Raw genomic sequence first — 19,708 nt, 5'->3', positions numbered from 1 at the left:
ATGGGTTGATTGATTGTTTGGTCGTAACAAAATGCTAACACTATTTCTTTGCGCTCGAGTTGTCCCTTTAAAGATATGTTTTGACTGACCAGAAGTGTACCCTAAAAAGTACGTAATTTACTCATCATGTCAACAAGTAATCACACACCTGAAGCTGTGAGCATCAAATGTCAGACATGTTGCTTCAAATTGAAACGAGATCAGACTGAAGCACAAATGTTTGCTAAGCCAAAATGTAAGTAAAGACGCTAATCTCAGATCTTATGTACGTGAAAGGGTCTTGAATAGATTGTCTTTAGTGATTGTAATCTTATGTTTCCTTGTTTTTTGTCTAGAAATGTGTCTTTAATGTTGTATCGTAATTATTTATGTAATTTCAAAAAGAATCAAACCGTTTTTTTTCCTCAGTTTTGTTAGAAAATCATTAATTAATGGTTGTATCTATTTTAATCTATCTTTAAAAAGTGAATTAAAACAGTCTTACTCGGAGTGCAAACACCAGGGCAACACGACAGATTAAATTGTTCTTTGTCTCATTCACAGATACGTTGCCTAGTAGGTCTAAAAGTTCTTCAGAGCCTCAGAATAGCATTGACAGCTAGTTTTTTGTCCCTAGCTAGAAAACGTACCTTTTTATATTAAAATATAATTATTTATTTGAATTTCTATTTGTTTTTCTTTATTACTTATAAACATATTAATTATATCATTTATTCTTCATGTGTCTCCTTTTATTATTGTATTTATTTATACATTTTCCCCTTTAGGGTCTTTTGTTTTAATTTCTCATAAAATCTTTATATTTCCCCTTACGTTTTAAAACTTATTTTACTGTATTGCTAGAAAACTTAGCTTTTTCTCATCTGGGTAAGCTGTTTCACGCACAAACCTTGTGAACTTCATGTGTTACATGGTGATTGTGCTAAAATAATGACAAAAACAGGAAAGAAAAGTAAGAAAACAAACAAGATAACCGAAGTCTAAACCCTGTGTTTGCCTCCTCTCTTGCCGTGTGTGTGTGTGTGTGTGTATGTGTGTGTCCGTGTGTGTGTGTCCATCAGTGATGACCCACGGCACCGCGATCAGCCCGCTGTACCATTTCACGTTAAGTGACGGGACCCCGCTCAGCGCTCAGACCCGCTGCAAGTTCTGCTGCCCCCCCAACCCTGACGTTCAGCCCTTCATTATGGGCATCCACACTATTGACAGGTAGGGTTACCAACAAACGAGGTTATGCGTTATATGACTTGTGAAAAGGAAACAGATTTTTAAGGGTCATCAGTCCTGCCGTATCTCTACTTATAGTTGTATACTAAAATGCAAATTTATGTTAATTTGGGGGAAAAGGTATAACTTGAACATTGAGTTGAACACAAAAGCAGTAATTTAAAAAATGATGACGTTTTTTTTAAAGCTCAAAATAGACTAGAGTGCATTGGGCCCTGATGCTCTCTTGTAAACAATTCCTGCTCTATTTGTTTTTTGCACCGTATTTATCACATAATAACAGTCAAAGGCCAAAATATTGAAGCCTTAATTTGTAGGCGTCAATACAAATAAATTAAGTGACTTATAGTTAATTATTTTCAGATTATTTTTGGCTTTTTCTGTCTTGAAATATATATTATATATATATATAATATATATATTACATAATTCAGAGTTTTCTACTGACACTTTCTTTCAACATCCCAGATAAAATCCCTGACTTTTCTGTTTTTTTTAATACATTTTGATGTCAATATGAACAATATTTGCTGTTTAGCCCGTTTTTGTAGCCCTTTTTCCTCAGGTAACGGTCATCTTTCTCCTCCTCTGCTCCTCCAGGGAACACAACACTGCTAGCTCTCAGGAAAACACTAACCCCAGCCTTCCAACGACCCCCAGCAGCCTCCCCCAAACCCCGTCCCGCTCCCCGTCCCTCCCCCCCGGCAGCAACTGGACCCCGGGCTCAGGCCTCGCCGTCTCGGGCCTCCAACCCCCAAACAACACCAACACCTCCCCCCACGGACACAGTCCAGCCACACCCGCAGGCTACCTGACGCCCAACCGGACCTGTCCTCAGCAGGTCAGCAGCCCCTCCCCCCTGAGCAGCCCACTCACAACCACCCCTACCTCTTTTATGTCACCCAGGATGCCACGGGCCAGTCCTGGGTCAGGGGGGAGCCCTCGGATCCCGGGGAACCCCTTCTCTCCTTCCACACCGGGCCTCCACTCCCCAGCCGGGGAACTGGGGAGCGGAGGCGGCCTCGGCAGGCAGCAGTCTGGCGGGGATGGGAGTAGCGGCAGCGGCGGGTCAACCTTCTCCCTGTCGTCTCCGGTCCTTCAGAGGCAAGCCAGTACCCCCACCGGCTCCTCATCTCGGCCTCCGTCTGCAAAACCAGAGGGAGGAGGAGGAGAAGGGGGAGAGGACTCTGTTAAAGCCCCCCTTCCTTCTGCCTCACTGCTGGGAAACCCCAGACTCAATCAGCTCCTGGACAGCAATGGGATGGGAGCCGAGTCTCACAACAACAGAATCCATTGCACCGCATCACCTCATCCTCCGAACCCGCCCCCCGCCCCGCAGTGCCCGGCGTCTCACAGCACTCTGACGGAGCGGCACAAGATCCTGCACCGGCTGCTCCAGGACACCAGTCCCAACGACGCCGGCGCGGCCGAGGAAGGACCGAACAAAAACGACGTGGAGATCAAGAAGGAGCCACCTGCCAGCCCGGCTCTGAGCGCAGCCAAGGCCGGCTCCAGAGAGCCTCAGGACCACCAGCTGCTGCGCTTCCTGCTGGACACGGACGAGAAGGTGACCAGACATCTGTCCGTGTGATGCATTTCATTAGGATGTATTTCAGTCGTTTTTTTACTATAAAAAGAAACTTTGGACGCTGTACAACTCATGGGTTACAGATCGCAGCTCAGCTTTTATTTGCGTTTTAAGAAATGATTCACAAAACATACACATCATAAACACAGCTAGGTACATAACTTAACTTCAAAGCAGTTGACAAATCCAAAATGAAATATAATAGTAATAGTAGTCGTAAAGATAATAATAGAGATAACAGAATTTCCTAGATTATTCCGTCGTGAGTTTATTAAGTTATTATCTTTTAGCCAATTCCTTGTAGGTATGAATCTTTTTGTTGGATTGCCTCAGTAATAGGGTTAATGGGTTCTTGTTTAAAGAAATGCCGAAGATATTTGACATTTCTCTTGAAACTGTTTCCCCGTTCCAAGCTTGGCAGACTTTCAGAAGCGAAAAACAATGTTCATGGCATGGTACAAAAACTAGAAGAGCCCACTCATTAGAGGTACACTATATCTCCTTGAGTCTCACTGAATTGTCCCTTATAGCTCCCTAACAGTCGAGATGGCCCTCAATGATTAATTCATCTCGTATTGTGTGTCACTATACTTGATCATCACATATCAGGTATAGATTTAATAAGCAGATTCCACAGTTTAAAATAAGGCCAAACTTTTCTACCTTTGTCCGTTTTATTGAACCACAAAGTACCCTGAAAAACACCAGGTAAGGTTAGCTTTTAGCCTAGCCGGATATCCTTTAATGCCTTTTGTTACTGAAGCAGTCGTTGATAACTTGCGACATCCCCCAGTAGCTAAAAAGGATTGAGTAATCATCATCCAATGGCGGTAAAAAGCACCAAAAAAAACTCTGAGTCACCAAAACAACAAGAGGTCTTTGAGCATGCAGTCATGAACGTGCTCAAATAGTATATAGCTGATGTGTGCAGTAGTTGAATTCAGACAGACACACTCACGTCTACAAGTGATGATACATTTCCTTAGCCTTGCTAAATGTGAAATCAAATTAAAGATCTATATCAATTGACAAAAACATTGTATGATCCGTCTGACTTGTACTCCTGTGTGACGTCCCTGTTAAAAATACTAATATGTGATTTGCTTCTGAAGGACTTGGGGGACCTGCCGCCTCCCTCAGCCCTCAGCCTGCAGACGGTGAGGGTGAAAGTGGAGAAGAGAGCCAGCGTGGACGGAGGCTCCTGCACCGGCTCTGCTGCTGCTGCTGCTGCAGGAGGAGGAGGAGGAGGAGGAGCATCTAAATCTGCAGGAGTCTGCAGCAGCTCTGCCTGCATCAGCCCCATATCCAGCCCTGTGGGGGAGAGCCACAGAGACAGCCGCAGGGACAGCAGAGACTCCACGGTACAGATGCTGGGAACTCATGTTGTTTTGATATTACCTTAAACAGAGACAAAGATTTGATCTCCAGGGTTCAGTTTTCTGGTGTTAAAAATATAGAAAAGTGAGAAACTGAATTAGGTTTTCCCTTTAAATTGATATTTTCTTTCTCTGCTGAAGTGAAAATATGTTTGAGGTCATTTATAAATGCTTTCAACCTTTAAATACGAGTTTAAATTGTACAATATCCCACTTAGTATACAGCTTCTACACATAGGTTCTTCTACAGTACTGCTGCAACCATTATTTGCCCACTATTCCCATACTAGTTTATAATTACTTGTTGCATTTTATTGAGCATTTACTCCCAATTTGGAATTGACACCTGCTGAGCTCTCCTCTTCAGCCATCAACAAGTATAATTGAAAACACGTTTGAGTTGAGCACACAGAGTCTTTAAGAGGTCGTAATCAGCTTAATTATTGTAATTAAAATATCTTAAATGACCAAGTCCTTATTTGGATTAACAAAAATGAAGTAGTCAATCAAGCTAAATGTCCGAATGTGATTCGAGGAAACACAACACCCCTTTAGTTATCAGATAAAGTTCATTGTATCAGGTTCCCTATAAGCATTGGGGTAAAAGTCTGTATATGCAAACCAACATCACAAGCTATTAGTGACGACAGTGGTAGACTAATTAAGCCGGATCAGCAGGACTGTAGCTACGTGTTTTAAAACCACATCAGACTCTGTCCAACGGGGTGCCGTCAGACGCTCAAACACCCAAATCATAGCTGTAACGACGTGCTGATTTAATGCGTTTCCTCCTCCAAGAAGCGCCTCGCCATCGAGCCCTGGAATTTTCCTCTATCGAGCTTTGCTCCTGCGCTGGCAGAGTCCTGACAGCCGTTGTAAATCACGTTTAATGTTTATTTTCCTAGACTTTGCTTCCACTGTAGGCTCGAGCTACCAGCTGCAGCCTTTGAAGCTCGTGGACCTTTGACCTTTTGTCTCTCCCTGTCTCCCTGATGTCACTGATCATCCCCCTCCCTCCGGCCCTCCTCTTTTTTTCCTCTGCCACACATTATACTTTAATTACACCGTTCATCCTTCCTGTTTTTCTTCACCTCTGTCTCTTTCAAGAACAGTTTCTACCCCTGAGCCAACCCCCCCCCCCCCCGTACCATCTGTCCTACTGGAGGGATTTTATCATTTGTCTGTTCGTCAAATCCCTCGTACCTGTAACGGTTCTGATGCTGCTCCTCTCTCTGCTCCCTGCCCTCAGATGTCCGGTGGTCCTGTTGACGTGGACCCCCTCATCCAGCTGCTGCCTGGCCTCAGAGGCCCGAGTGGGGCCAAACAGAACAGTGAGGATTCAACCCCGCCTGGAGGAGGCCCCCAGCTCCACTCTCCGGCCCCGCAGCCCCCGGCTCAGCTCCAGTCCCCCCTGTCGCAGCCCCGGTTGCAGTCTCCGTCCCCCCAGCTCCACTCCCCCTCCACCCAGCTCAGACTGCAGTCCCCCACTCAGCTGCAGCCCGGCGAGGCCAGCACTCGCCGCAACGTAAATGTGAAGAGAGAGCCCCCCGGCACCCCTAACAGAGGTACACTTTTAACCTAGCAGAGAGACATAATACACGGCTTACATACAGATACAGGCCTGGCACAAAGCTTTACTATATACAATAATCATGTGATGTATGGGACTGGCCTGACCTCGATATTACCTGTTGTATTTACATTTAAATTGAATTTTAATGATTGTTTTGTATTTTAATACTTTTAAATAAAAAACTTATTTAGTTATTATTATTATTATTATTATTATTATTATTATCATTATTATTATTATTATTATTATTATTATTATTATTATCATTATTATTATTATTACTATTATTATTATTATTATTATTATTATCATTATTATTATTATTATTATTATTATTATTATTATTTTTATAATTATTATTGTTGTTATTATTATTATTATTACTGTTAGTATTATTTATTTATTTTAAAATGATCATTTTGTATTTTTTGAGGGGATTTTAAATGCGTTTTTATTTTAATTATAATAATCATTATAATTATTTGTATTTTCATTCTAATAATAATTTGTATAATTTTTTATTATATCTGTTTTATTTCTATTAGTATTTTTATTAGTATTGGTAGTATCTAGTGTAGTATTATGATCCGAAAATCTCTCCATTCATTTATTTACATTCCCTTGTTAGTCTTTGTGCCCCTTAGTGGCTATGAGCAGGCATTACAGTGTCCACAGACCACACGTGAATACATAAAACTAAAATATTTCAGAAGTGCAGAAGAAGTGTGAGTCTCTGTAACAATATTGAACATTTGCATTTTTTATTATTGTTTTCTTATTTTCTACGTGCTTGTGTTTGTTTCCCAGGTCTCAGTGATGGCGGCCCGCCCTCCGGCTGCAGCCTGCAGAGTCCGACATCCTTTGATTTCTGCAGCCCCCCGACTCCCAGCCAGACCCAGGGAGACCCCTTCCAGACCCCCAAAGACAGCAGCCCCTTTCCAGAGGCAGAAATTATCAACCCGTTCAGTTCAACCACTGGTAAGTCAAAAAAAAATACACACCACATATTCTGTAGCAGTGAAGCATTGATAACCTGACGCCTAAAGGTTAAGGTTTTATACTCAGGATGTATTCTGTGACATATATGACCCCACATGTGATATAAGTTTGCAATATGCTGTAAAAGAAAGCTGCACAATGCTACTCTATGGAAGAAATTTGACATCAAAAGCAGGATTTTAGACCTCTATTAGTTAGAAAAACACACTTTATGAACTCTACATACATTTAATATGGTAAACAAATGGTTATTTTTGTCTAAATTCTTTGTTAATTGCAATTTTTTCTCTGCTGTAAATCTTCTAGGCCTTTCTAAAATGGATGTGGGAGACTCCCAGTTCCAGGCTCTGGCTCTGTCTGACACTTTATCCTTTGATGGTCTTGGAACACCTTTACAAGCTCCCCTGGCTTCACCTCAAGAGTAAGCATGACTGTGCTCCACACACACACACACCTTACCTGTAGTTAAACCGTCCAGAAAATGAGGGATAGATAAGAGAGAAATGTTGCCCATTTCCAAACTGAGAGCAAACGACTACGACTCAAAGTGTTTTTTTATCTCACCGTTGTTGCAAGCTAGCCTCCTAAAGTATTAAGTCTTGACCTTTGTCATTTTTTTTTTTGAGTCATCAAATATGTATAATTGTTTCACAGGAAGAAAAAAGACAGAGATTTAATAAATTCTGATATAAAAAATATTATTATTATTTATTTTAATATTATTATGTCTTTTTTGAGGGGATTTTTAAAGTGTTTTATTTTAAATATTATTATTATTATTATTATTATTTTAATTTGTTATATTATTAAAATCATGATAATTAATATTATTATTTTAATAATAATAAATCCTTGAGTCTTTGTTGTTGTTTTTATTTTTTTTGAGTCATCAAATATGGTTAATTGTTTCCCAGGAAGAAAAAAAGACAGAGATTTAATTGAGATTTTGATTTAAAAATAAGATTCATTTCAAATATAATGGGCAATTAACGAGATCAATTATCAATTAACACAATGACGCAGATTTAAAACGGACAAAAGGTATATTTTTGATACTCCAGTGTAGTAATGTCTGATGTTTCTGTGTGTGAGCAGGCAGTGTGTACCCTGTACTCTGGATGAGGTGCTCGGCCCCCCCACCACACCTGAGGGCCGCAACGATGAGAAAGCTCTGTTGGAGCAGCTGGTCTCCTTCCTCAGCGGCACCGACGAGAGCGAGCTGGCGGAGCTGGATAAAGCTCTGGGAATCGACAAACTGGTGCAGGTGAGTGTCTGATTTAAAGATGGTCACAGCAGGGACTGAGGAAAGCTTCACGGCCCATTAATAACCTTTCGTCTCTCTTCCCAGGGAGGCTGTTTCGACCAGTTGCCTCAGACCTTCAGCACCCAGCAACCCACTGCCACCCCCGGTTCGATGGACCCTAAACTCCCCTCCTACCCCTCCCAGTTCCCCCCGGCTCCACAGGCTCAGTTTCCTCCAGAGCTGGCAGCCGTGGGGCCTCAGGGTCTGGGGTTCGGAGCTCCTCGAGGGACTTTCCCCGGCGGGACGACGGGCATCGGGTTGAGGCCGGGCATGACGCGCCCGCAGGTGGGGGGCACGGGGCTCAGACTGCCCCCCAACACACTGCGCCTGCAGCTGCAACAGAGGCTGCAGGGCCCACAGCAGGTAGGGGGGTTGTCTTTATTTAGTTTTTCAAAACAACTCTATTCAAATTGAGATGGAGGATGCTATAAAACATCAGTAGTTTAGTTTAGTTAAATGTCATAAAGTTAAGCTGTTTCTTCTAATATGTACATTATGGTCTGTCACAATACTCCGATACCATGCATGGACCTCACTTTGATTATTTAAGCTCAACTCGATGTTGCATATTTTATTTTCTACATACAAATATTACCACGATTTTTGCTAACATGATGCCAGTAAAACACAGCATTGTTCTACCATCATTAGATCAGTGTGTGCTTTTCTTCTAAAATATAGAAATACTTTTATTTATTGTATTGTTTCTGTTTTTATTTAATGTCTGTTTTCTTTTTTATTTCTCATTATTTTATTTTTATTATTACTTCTTTATTTATTCATTATATTTTTGCTGTTGTTCCACATTTAAATTCTAAGGTCTGAATAATCTTAAAATTGAAAGCTCATTGCCCTTTAAAAAGGTCTTTCTTGGTTATATTTTCACACTTTCTGTTCTTTCACTCACTTTTTCTCTTTGCTCCTGACTGAAAGACAAATGCTCAGAGGAGTAATGAAGCACAAAGTATTGACTCTTTTTAAAATGTGTAAATATTGATTAAAAAGCTCTTTAAAGAACTCCCTCCATCATCACTAATCCTCCTTTCTGTCTCCAATAACATTTACTGCCTCTCTCGATGATCTGATTTATTTCCTCTGTGTGATTAAATCTTGTTTTCCTTTTACTTCATTCTCTTCCTCTCCTTCGAAACCTGTCTGACTTCCTCTCTCCCCTTTCCTCAGCTGCAGAACAGGATGTCAGGCATGAGTGCGTTTCCTGCAGGAGCCCCCCCGCATGTGAACATAGGGATTCGTCCGGGGGTCCAACAGCCTCAGATGCCCTCACAGGTGAGTCACAGTGACCTCCCGCCTACACACACACACACACACACACACACTGCTGTTTATCTACACTGCCGGAAAACAATTAGTGGAAATAGAAGCTTTAAGCTGCTGTAATCGATCATTTCCTTTTCACAATGAATCAAATAACTCTGTGCAGGGTTGCTTGTATTCAATTTGTTGTCCCTGGGGTTGTTGTTTTGGTAGTTTGCATGATTTCCAGCAGCAACAGGTAGCTATTTTCAGTACACAAAATTAAGTTAGTGACTAGCATGTAAACAAAGTGGAGCGTTTAGCAGCTGAACAGGCAGGTGTTTTCTCCGTAGAGACTAAAAGAAGAGCAAAGAGAGTGAATGTTTCTTACCTTATACATAATTCGTTCAGAAATGCAACTTTAAACAAGAGCTTTTGTGTCTCCAGACCTGCTAGATTGTTAACAGCGGCATCTCAAATTGAAAAACAGAAATATTTCAATGTTGTGTTTAGCTAATTCTCCTGGTCAGTGGCAAGTGGTGGAAAAATGTATGAATCCAGGTTCAATTATGGCTAAATAAACTCAATTTAAAGGCAGAAAGCAACGTAATAAAGATGCAGCTTCTGTGTGTCCCGGTGACCGAGATGGATAGGAAGACGTAAGGCTGCACAGTTTATAGAATTTAACAAAAGAATTGCACGTGAACATTTCAGATCAAAGTATCAAGGTGCTGCAGAGAAGGCCCGGCCTACAAACAGTATGCTATACACTTAATAATAAAGCCTGGAACAGACCCTCTCAAAAGAAAAGTAGCACCATGATATTTTTAATATATCTTTTCAATCTTACGGACGATCCCTCTTTTGTCCCAAATCGTGCAGCTCTACCCCGGTGTATTGTATGTTAATTGAAATATAGTCGACCGTTTCTCTGTATGTTTCCCCCGGTGTCTCTCAGCAGCCTCCCCTGAATGCCCAGATGCTGGCGCAGCGTCAGAGGGAGCTCTACAGCATCCAGCACCGCCAGCGGCAGCTGTTCCAGCAGAAGGTCCTGCTGATGAGGCAGAACCTGGCTGGTGCTCCGACTGCAGGAGCCGTGGGGCCCGTCGCCGCCGCCGCCGCCAGGCTCCCTAAAGGTCCTCCAACAACGCCTCAACCGCAGCAGCAGTTTAACTTCCCTCCAGGGTACAACCCCATGACGGGAAAATCCCCTACCTCACCGAGTCACTTCAGCCCGCTGACCCCCGGGGGCCCTCTGGACAACAAGCTGCCCGGCAGACTCCCTCTGAACAACCAGTCGCTGATAGGCAGCGTGCAGGGCCAGTTCAGCAGCACCGTCAACGCCTCGCTGCAGCAGGGGCTGTTCCAGCAGTTCGGAGGGGCCGGTGAGTTCAAGGACACGTCTTCGACCGGGATAATAATTCACACTCACAGACCAGAGATCAGATCCACTCTTGTTTCTCCTTTTGGTAGATTTCATCTTCAATTCAAAGATCAAAGGCTTTATTATCAAGTCCAATAGTTACAGCCTTGTTAGCGGCATTGAAAATCTGAAGCAGTATATTTAAGACTTGCAGAAAAGGAAGAAATAAAATAGGTATCACTATTTTGTTCTGCAGTAATCGCCCAGGCCGACCCGTCTTTCCCTTCTGAGATGAGCCCGACCAGCCCGTTGTTGTCGCCTCAGAACTCAACCTCCCAGAGTCCTCTGCTGCAGCAAGCCCCGCCCCCTGGCTACCAGTCACCAGAAATGAAGAGCTGGCAACAGACCGGCATGGGCAGCAACAGGTGAGGACGTGTGCTCAGTATTTCTGCAATAAGACTTGTCTGTTCATTTCAAATTGTCACATTTGTCTCTGCAGCCTGTTCAGTGCGTCAGGACAGAGTGCAGGGCAGGCGTTCGGCCAGCAGGGGGTTTACAACAACATGAGCATCACAGTCTCCATGGCCGGGGGCTCGGGGGGCGTCGGATCCTTACCTGCCATGGGGCAGCCGGTGGGCCTCAGCAACAGTAACCTCAGCAGCGTGGGCTCAGTGTGCAGCGACCAGCAGGTCAGTGACGCTCAGACCCCGTCCCATTAAAGACAGACTACCGGTCCCCTGTGTCATCGCTATGTCTCTGTCCCTGCAGGTGCAGCAGGTCCAGGTGTTTGCGGACGTCCAATGCACGGTGAACCTGGTGGGCGGCGACTCCTACCTGAACCAGGGCCCCATCGGTGCGCCGGTCTCCCAGAAGGGCCCGGGGCCTCAGGGCTCCCAGAACAGCCCGGCAGCCCAGCAGAAGAGCCTCCTCCAGCAGCTGCTCACCGAGTGAACGACGCCTCGACGACCCCCTCCTCAGCTCCTCTACATACTTCTCACTTCTACACCTCAGAGGTCGGAGCACCAGACCCATCGCTGCCTCTGTCTCGCCGCTCGGATTGGAAGGATGGATGTTTGGAGGGTTTCAGAGTCACGCAGCCTCACCACTTCTGGATCCCCCAGGGGGGGGGGGCTCGGTATTTTTTTTCTTTTTGAGAGAAAAGTCAGAAGGAGCAGCAGTGTATTTTTAAAACCTGCCTGTCTAATCTGTCTGACAACCTGTCTGTCTGCCTCAGCCTATCGAAAGGCAGTGTTGTCTTGCTGCTCATTCCTTTTGGTGACCTACTTCCTGCTTCCTAACCCGAGAAAAAAAAGCAACTGCAACATCATTGTAGATTTGCCAAGTTGTCGTCACTGTCAAATCAGGGCCGGCCTCCTTTTTGTTTCTGTCGGGCCGCAGCAGCAGCAGCAGCAGCAGTGCATCTTGGGAGCTTTGAGTTGCAGCATACAGCTGGGCTCATCATTTTAAAAAAAAAAGTGTCGGGGGTATCCCACACTGCAGCCTCTCTGGCTTTTTTATTTTATTTGTTGTGTTTTCGTTCACTCTACCTGTCTCTCAGCGATGTGGGAATGTTAATGTTTCAGACCTCTGTTGCATTGTGGGATAGAAGCTCAGTATCAGCTGGTTCTGTGACTGTCTCTCTCTATCAGCTACAGTGCCTGGTGGAAGTTGGAGTTTTTCCCGAGCTTCTTCTTCTTCTTCTACTTTTTCTTCGTCTTCATCTTCTTCTTCTTCTTCATCTTCTTCTTCTTCTTCTTCTTCTTCTTCTTCTTCTTCTTCTTCTTCTTCTTCTTCTTCGTCTTCTTCTACATATTATTACTAAATACGTCTTCTGTTTTAAATGAAATTCTGCTCTCACCGTCATCTTCATCATCACTTCAGAACAAGCTTTGATTGGAACGGATGGATTTGATGGGATGGGAGACAGACGGGATGCTGCTCAGTTTTTACGTGTCTTTCTCCCCCTCGTACCCAAAGGAGGAGGTGTTTATTTTTATTCTTTCAAAGTATAAGAAAAAGAGACTGTTATGATTATTTAACTGTCTGTCTGTCACATTTTTACCCCCTCACCTCAGCAGCTGTGAATATGGAGACCCTCTCGGGCTCTCTCTCTCTCTTTTCTCTGTGTATCTTCATGCTATCTCTCAGCCTATCAGTGTTTGCCATGCAGGCGGGTAGTATTGTACAGTACAGAAGGACAAAGACTTGGGGATCTCTTGTAACTGCTTTATTTCTTTAAAAAAAATGTAATGAATTAAGTATGTATAACGTGGATTGGATCTGTAGGGGTTTTTCCTTTTTTAAATTCTAATGGTTTATTTCTGGCACCATGATATTGTAATACAGTGGAGGATTAGTCCATCTGAAAAAAAGCGATTTATTATATAGCTCCCTTCAGCATCACATCCAGCGCTATGTAAGACGCCACACTACAAAAAAGAAGGTTTGATTGCTTTGCTTTCTCTCGTGCTAAACGGGGAGCTAAGTTAGCCATCTTCTCTTGCTTTCTCCACCATTTTTATTCTTATGTATGTACAATACTTTCAAGAGAACTTTTCAGACAGTACATGTGTTTGTAACCATTGTATAAAAGAAATAATAATATCTTTTAAAAAGCGTTTCTGGCCGTGACGACTGCGGATGCTAACAGTACCTAGCCTAGCATCCACGCGCCATCACAGCAAAAAAACGCCTTTTGGATATTGTTCCTATATAATGACATTTAAGTAGAGGCTTTAGTAATAGAAGTTCCTAACAAAAACATGTGATGGATAATTTAAAAAGCTGTCATGAAATCGAATCGAAACAGGAAGGGTTGAGTCGCAAAAAAAAGATGACTTCTTTATTTTTCTTCTTGGTTTTTTTTTTGGGATTCAACCCTCTTCTCCATCCACTCCACTGACTGAACACACACTCACACACAGTTTTCTGTTGACTACTGTTGCTCAGTCTGACACAACAGACCTCTGTTGACGAAGAAAGAACACACTGACCAGGAAGTACAAAAAAAAAGGACAAACCTTACCGAGACGTAGCTTCTAAATGATCTTTACATGACTTTGAATGATCTGGATATCAGGCATAAGAAAAGTCTGACCTATTAATGAGGTTTTCCATTTCCTGTAGTGTGTTATTTAGTGCATGTTAATGGTCTGCAAAGGCTAAAATCCCTGTGTCCCCTCCAGAAGGAGTCTCTCTCCCCCTGCCTGAAACGCCTCCATTGGATCCCCTTGTTTTACTTCCTAAAAACTTGCATTTCTATTGGCTAGCTCTCCCAAAGAGGCGGGACATCTCTAAGTGATTGACATGTCAAAGTAGACGCACAAAATATGAACCTGAAACTCAGCTTATGTCTTCTTTAAACCAAAGAATTAGAATTCTTAAGGACTGAAATCCTTTTTAACAAAGGAACAGTTGAATTAGAGGAGATATTTTGATTTAAATTGACCCAAAAATGTAATTTCCTGTCAAAAAATGCCACAACGTTCCTGGTCTTGGTTTGTCTTTTTCTTTTTCCTTCTTCCTTAGGGACAGTAGTGGAATCTGTGGAGAGGGGTTTTTATTATATTTTGCACACAGCGCAGACCTCACATTCAAGATGATCGGGACGTTTCTGTAAAACCTCCTCACTCATCCCTCACATTGCAGTCCGATGCCCCCCTCAGTGGAATAGGGCTTTCCTGTGTACTGATTTCTTGGTGTTTCAGATTTTTTTTTTTACCGTGATACTTCAACGTATGCAACAGAAAAGAGGGATAGTATGCAAGGTCAACATTCCACACACAAACTCCTCCGATGTTGTATGATGTGAGAACCACTTTGTGCTCAGCTGAAAGGCTCTGTGTATCCAAACAGAGGCCCGGGTCGGTCTGCAGAAACACACATTTTACACATGATTTACAGAGACTTTCTGAGATTTTATTTTTCTATTTTTCTGTGTGTGTATATTTATTAGAAAACCATCAGTAGTGCACCTTTTTATTACCTCATTATTATTGTTTTATCAGAGAGTCTGATAACCTTTCCTCTTGGCCATGAGTTCACACTGTGGGTTTGGTTGATCAGAAAATTAACGTGCATGTCTCTGCTTTGGCTATGTTGCATATTTTAATTCAACAATGCACTTATTAAGGAGACACATATGTAACCTGAGGTCTAGGGTGCAAATAACTATTCATTTGATTCAGTTTGAATCACTTTTAAGTCTGTAAAATGTTTCCCAGATCCCCAGGTGCATTTTTATTCAACCAAATGTAAAATATATTCAATTGAAAGTGATATAAAAAAAGGGGAAAGCATCGAAACCTCACTTATTGGTCATTTTTGCACGATAAAAAACCCCTCAAAATGTAAAGATAAATGGCTATTGCCAGCTCTCATGAGATTACCATAAGTATATACTTTTAAAAAATGGTTTTATTCAGACCGACCTGCAGTTCTATTTAAAGCTGTCCATCTACCTCCAAACTGAGACGTTACATCTTACGTCCAAGTCTGTAATACATAAAAGAAACGGTGCATCTACACGCTGTTAGTCGACCAGCAGTACGAAACAGCAGATGATGCTTAAAGAATAACAAAAAACCTCAGAATAAATGTAAAATACTTAGACTTACAGCATTTACATCAGCTGATCCTTCAAAAATGGGTTTTAATCCAGATCGTTTGCAGTTTACTTTTTTTTTTTAAACCGCCCTCCATCAAAAAAGAGCATCCCCTTTCAGTCTCTGATGATAAGCACTCTTACCTCCCTTTGTTTATTTAAAAGCAAGGAAACATTTTGGGGTGTAAATTGGGGGCAAAAATGCTAAATCCTGATTTTCTTTTTCTAAAATCTAAACATTTGGACTTTTTTTGAACGCCTGCACTTAGATTATTGTCCATGTTGCACTTACTATAGGCAGCACTTACAAAAGACAGCTTCTTACGCCACCAAACCTCATCCACGCTGCCTCTGCTTTATTATTTTTAGGACATTTCCTGATGTGTTGCTCACAGTGTGAACTCGGCGGTCGGACAGTCCTGCGCGCCACTGTTTGGTCGATGTAAAAAATACTCAGAAGAGACAGAAGCTGCACAAAGTGGAAGAATGTATTTTATTATTTTAATGGGAAGGATTCTGCCAGTTTCTGCCTCCTCTTGTGTCACACACACACACACACACACACACACACACACACACACACACACACACACACACACAGTATTGATAACCTCCATCCTTCCCGTCACTCTTCTGCGTGGAATAGGCATTCCTCTACAAACAGCAGCTTATGAAAAACATGCCAAATACAACCAATGTTTGTTTCGTTGTTTGTTTGTTATTGTTTATTTTATGGAAAGAAAAAACAGCAGTCCCTCCTCTTTTTTTTCCTCACTACAACAACAACAACAACAACAACAACAGGTACAAGGTTCTTTTATAACGTTCAAGATGTTAACATAATGTATATAACAGAGAAATGTGAATATGTATTTGTTCAGAATCAAACAAAAAAGTAGTGCTCCGAGTTTGTGGTAAAAAAAAACTACTCGCCTCCGTCATGATTTTATGTTTTCTACTTTTTTTATTTTCTGATGATGTGTGTATGTTATATGACTGTGTGTGTGTGTGTGTGTGTGTGTGAGAGAGTGTAAGTGATTAATACTGTATATCTGGTGTTCTCGAAGATGGAAACGTGGAAGATGTCCTGGTTTGATTCTTTTCTTCTTTCTACTCTTTAGACCCTGCACAGTACCTGTGGGTGTTTCAGATTCAAACAAACAAAAACAACCTTTGCCAGAGAATGGTTTCTAGCGACTGCTGAATGTGATTTTACTGAGGGAGAGAAGCAGTGTGGACTGGCTTTGTTTTTTTCTTGTTTTTTTGTACGGGTTGATTTAAAAAAACACGCAACAAAAAAAAGGCCATATTATTTAATTTTCTCTGTTAAAAAAAGAAAAGTTTAAGCAGATCTGGGAGGAGTGGAGCCTTGGTTTCATGGAGAAGCATCGCCTGGTTGTTGTGTTTCCTCTTCATTTCCCTCACTGATGTAGCCTTGTTTTTTGCATTAGCAAACGACCAAAGCTTCGAGATGGATATCATATGCAAACCCCACCATCACTGGACTTAATGTAGCGGCTCTGTTTCGTCTCTCACACACACACGGCTGTGCATGTTCCTCGCTTACTCTCCACACACACACACGATCTGTCCTCTGGAGACGCCTCAGTCACTCTCCTTTTGTTGCCAATGAGGTCTTTTTTGTGCCTGAAGTGTTATTTCCGTTTACAGGAATTAAAAAACATTGCAACCGATAGCTATGCACCTTACTGAAACAAGCATTTCCTATGTAGATGTAACACTGGAGCAACACTAAGCAAAGTATTTGTAGTAATTAATGATAAGAAAAAGCCCCTTCGGTTAGTCTTTAGTTGACTCTCTTTTCCTGATCCTTTATACCAAACTCAAGGTGCCTCGTGTATATACTTTCTGCAGCGGAGGGATTGCTCCTGCGCTGTTTAACAATAGTAACCTTGTTAAGCAGGGTTTTTTTAAAACCTTTTTTCACCTTTGTAAAAAAAATAAACTGTATTATAAACTGACTTTTTTACACACGTAGATTAATCAAATTATTCCAGGAAATATTTGCAAATACAATCTAATTTTGCACTTTATATATATATCTCTATGTATATATATATATATCAGATTTACTTGGAAGTGACAAGGCCATCATGCAATCAGAAAAGTATTTGGAGATAGACAAATAAAAAAAGTCCCCTGAATGTAAAAATTAAACGAGTCGTTCTGGTTCTTCCCGGAGAACTGGACTGCAGTGGATACCCATTATTCGAACGGCTTAACAATTGTACACACCTTCTACCTTCTCTTCGTCTTCGTCTTTCTGTCTACACCAACCGATCCTCAGTATAAATACTATGCCAATCTTCTTCAGGTGACCCCACCCCTCCCCCACACCCTCTTTTCTCCTCTTCCTCTCGGCAAACTGTATACAAATCTCAGCTTGAACTCTCAGAACATTCCTGTTAGCTCGTTAGCCGCAGCTCGTCGTTCACTCTGCCGCTTCAAACGTGTTTTTCCTTAAACCAAGGTGGACACTTTTCAATTTGTTATCCTGGTTGTGTGAGATTTAGCGACAGCTGTGCACTGACATGTACGACCACCCTGTGCTGCTTGTCTTCTCTGGTTTGCTTGCTTCCTAATGGGGGATATGTGCAGAAAATACCAGTATGTGACCAATGCATGCTTCAGGATTTGGGAAGTCAATAGCTAAGAAATGTGATGCATGAGATATTAGCTTTAATCTTCAATAAATCCACATTATGTGATCATCGTGTGAGGGCATAGTCAACCCTGGAGCTTTATTGAGGTGTTTTTTCTCCATATGGCCGAATATCATAGACAGAAAACTAAGGAATTTGATGTGAAATATTCCAAAAATGAAGGAGTTAGGGCTTGGCAAGATTAGAATAGGTTTGAATATGGTAATAGGACAAATTAAATGAACACAAATATTAGATTTAGAACATGTTTCTAGCTCTTTAATTATATTTCCCTTTCAATAAATCCACTTTCTGATGATTATTTATGAAAACTAAAGGGTGAAATGTTTGTAAAAGCACCAATAGTTAACCCAACAACATCGTTAAATTATCTTTATTGACATATTTGGTCAAAAGTATCACATTATACGATTTTCCTCCATATCGCTCAGCCCTAAAATGAGGATATATTTCCTGAAAATGACCAGAAATCCTCTCCTCCCATTGGTCCAAACTGGTATCTGTGCACCGCCCTCTGCAGTCCATTAACTCCCACTCATTCCTGGTGCAGGTGTTAAGTAACTTCTGTGTGTGAACAGCGTGCTGCCGTTTTGGTTCACAGACTTTATTGTTGTTGTTATTATTATTGACTCACCACTTGTTGTTGTTTATTTCTGGGGGGGGGGGGGGGGGGTTACAGAAGGTGATGCTTTCTCTGGATAATTTGCGAGGAAAATGACCAAGGTTCCACTTTCTCCCTTGTACAAATTAATATAAATAAATATATATATATAAATATATATTATACTCATTTTTGTCCGTTTCTTTGTATGCTACACTCGTGTAAAGTTTGTTTTCAAAAGAGGCATCGGAGCAGCTATTACAAGACAATATGAGTGATGTTCATCTGGGAGAATTTTATGCACGTTATATTTTCTCTTTCTCTCTCTCTGTCTCTTTTACTCCCCCCCTCCCCCCTCTGTTCAGGTGTGTAACGTGAATATAAAGAAATCTACCTTTTTCTTTTTTGAATGTTGTAGACAATCAGTCTCAGGCCGGGTCCAGCCCCTGTAGGCGGTGAGAGCCCTGCAGGGGGACAGACAAACACACACACACACTTTTTATTATTTGCATCTACTGGAAGTCTAAAAAAAAATTGGAGGTTTTGTTTATCCATATGTTTGTGGCTGCTCAAGTTTACACACACACACACACACACACACACACTTCTCTACTACACTCAAAACACAAACACCTCGTGCATTTGATCCCTCTGCTTTTTTTTTGTTTTGTTTCCAAGGTGAGGATGCCAACCTTGAGGAAATGATGCTTTGACTAACAAATCTATAACATCTATGAATGTGGGAATGCAACACATTGCAATAAAAGCACCATTTGAAATGCAGCCTTCTGTCCCGTGTGTTCTTAAATCAGCTGCAAATATATCTTTTTGAAGGTATTGTTGACGGTGATGGTGTTTGTTTGTTCTGATGCAAAAAAAGTGACCCCTCCAAACATTTAAAGGGGCCTTAATGTGCTTATTTGGGGCTTTCCCTTTCCTGTAGTGTGTTTATATAGGTTTTAGTGCATGTAAACGGTCTGCAAAGGCCAACATCTCTGCCTGAAATGCCTCCATTGGTCTCCTTTGTTTGCTTAACGTAATGACATCATTATGGAACACTCGCACTTCTATTGGCTAGCGCTCCAACACATTGTACGAGATAGGCTAAGGGGTGGGACATCTCTAAACGGTTGGCCA

At 41.9% G+C, this 19,708-nt stretch overlaps 1 protein-coding gene across 2 annotated transcripts in view; it reads left to right on the top strand.

Moving 5' to 3' along the window:
• Positions 1-19,354, top strand: part of ncoa1 (nuclear receptor coactivator 1) — a 42,278-nt gene extending 22,924 nt beyond the window's left edge. The window contains exons 10-22 of one of the 2 annotated variants that reach the window (XM_063901989.1): positions 1,062-1,209; positions 1,828-2,794; positions 3,928-4,176; positions 5,441-5,756; positions 6,572-6,742; positions 7,070-7,184; positions 7,859-8,027; positions 8,112-8,429; positions 9,249-9,353; positions 10,282-10,705; positions 10,940-11,108; positions 11,183-11,372; positions 11,452-19,354. In XM_063901989.1, coding sequence (XP_063758059.1) covers positions 1,062-1,209; positions 1,828-2,794; positions 3,928-4,176; positions 5,441-5,756; positions 6,572-6,742; positions 7,070-7,184; positions 7,859-8,027; positions 8,112-8,429; positions 9,249-9,353; positions 10,282-10,705; positions 10,940-11,108; positions 11,183-11,372; positions 11,452-11,634 — 3,524 coding nt within the window. In that variant the 3' untranslated portion in view covers positions 11,635-19,354. Of the gene's footprint in view, positions 1-1,061; positions 1,210-1,827; positions 2,795-3,927; positions 4,177-5,440; positions 5,757-6,571; positions 6,743-7,069; positions 7,185-7,858; positions 8,028-8,111; positions 8,430-9,248; positions 9,354-10,278; positions 10,706-10,939; positions 11,109-11,182; positions 11,373-11,451 lie in introns of both variants that reach the window. The other variant, XM_063901988.1, reaches the window with a different exon arrangement.
• Positions 19,355-19,708: the final 354 nt, after the last annotated feature.

The sequence above is a fragment of the Eleginops maclovinus genome, chromosome 15, assembly GCF_036324505.1.
Source record: "Eleginops maclovinus isolate JMC-PN-2008 ecotype Puerto Natales chromosome 15, JC_Emac_rtc_rv5, whole genome shotgun sequence".
Classification (NCBI taxonomy): domain Eukaryota; kingdom Metazoa; phylum Chordata; class Actinopteri; order Perciformes; family Eleginopidae; genus Eleginops; species Eleginops maclovinus.
Note: the sequence above shows the minus strand (reverse complement) of the source record. Positions and strands in the feature narration are given on the sequence as shown.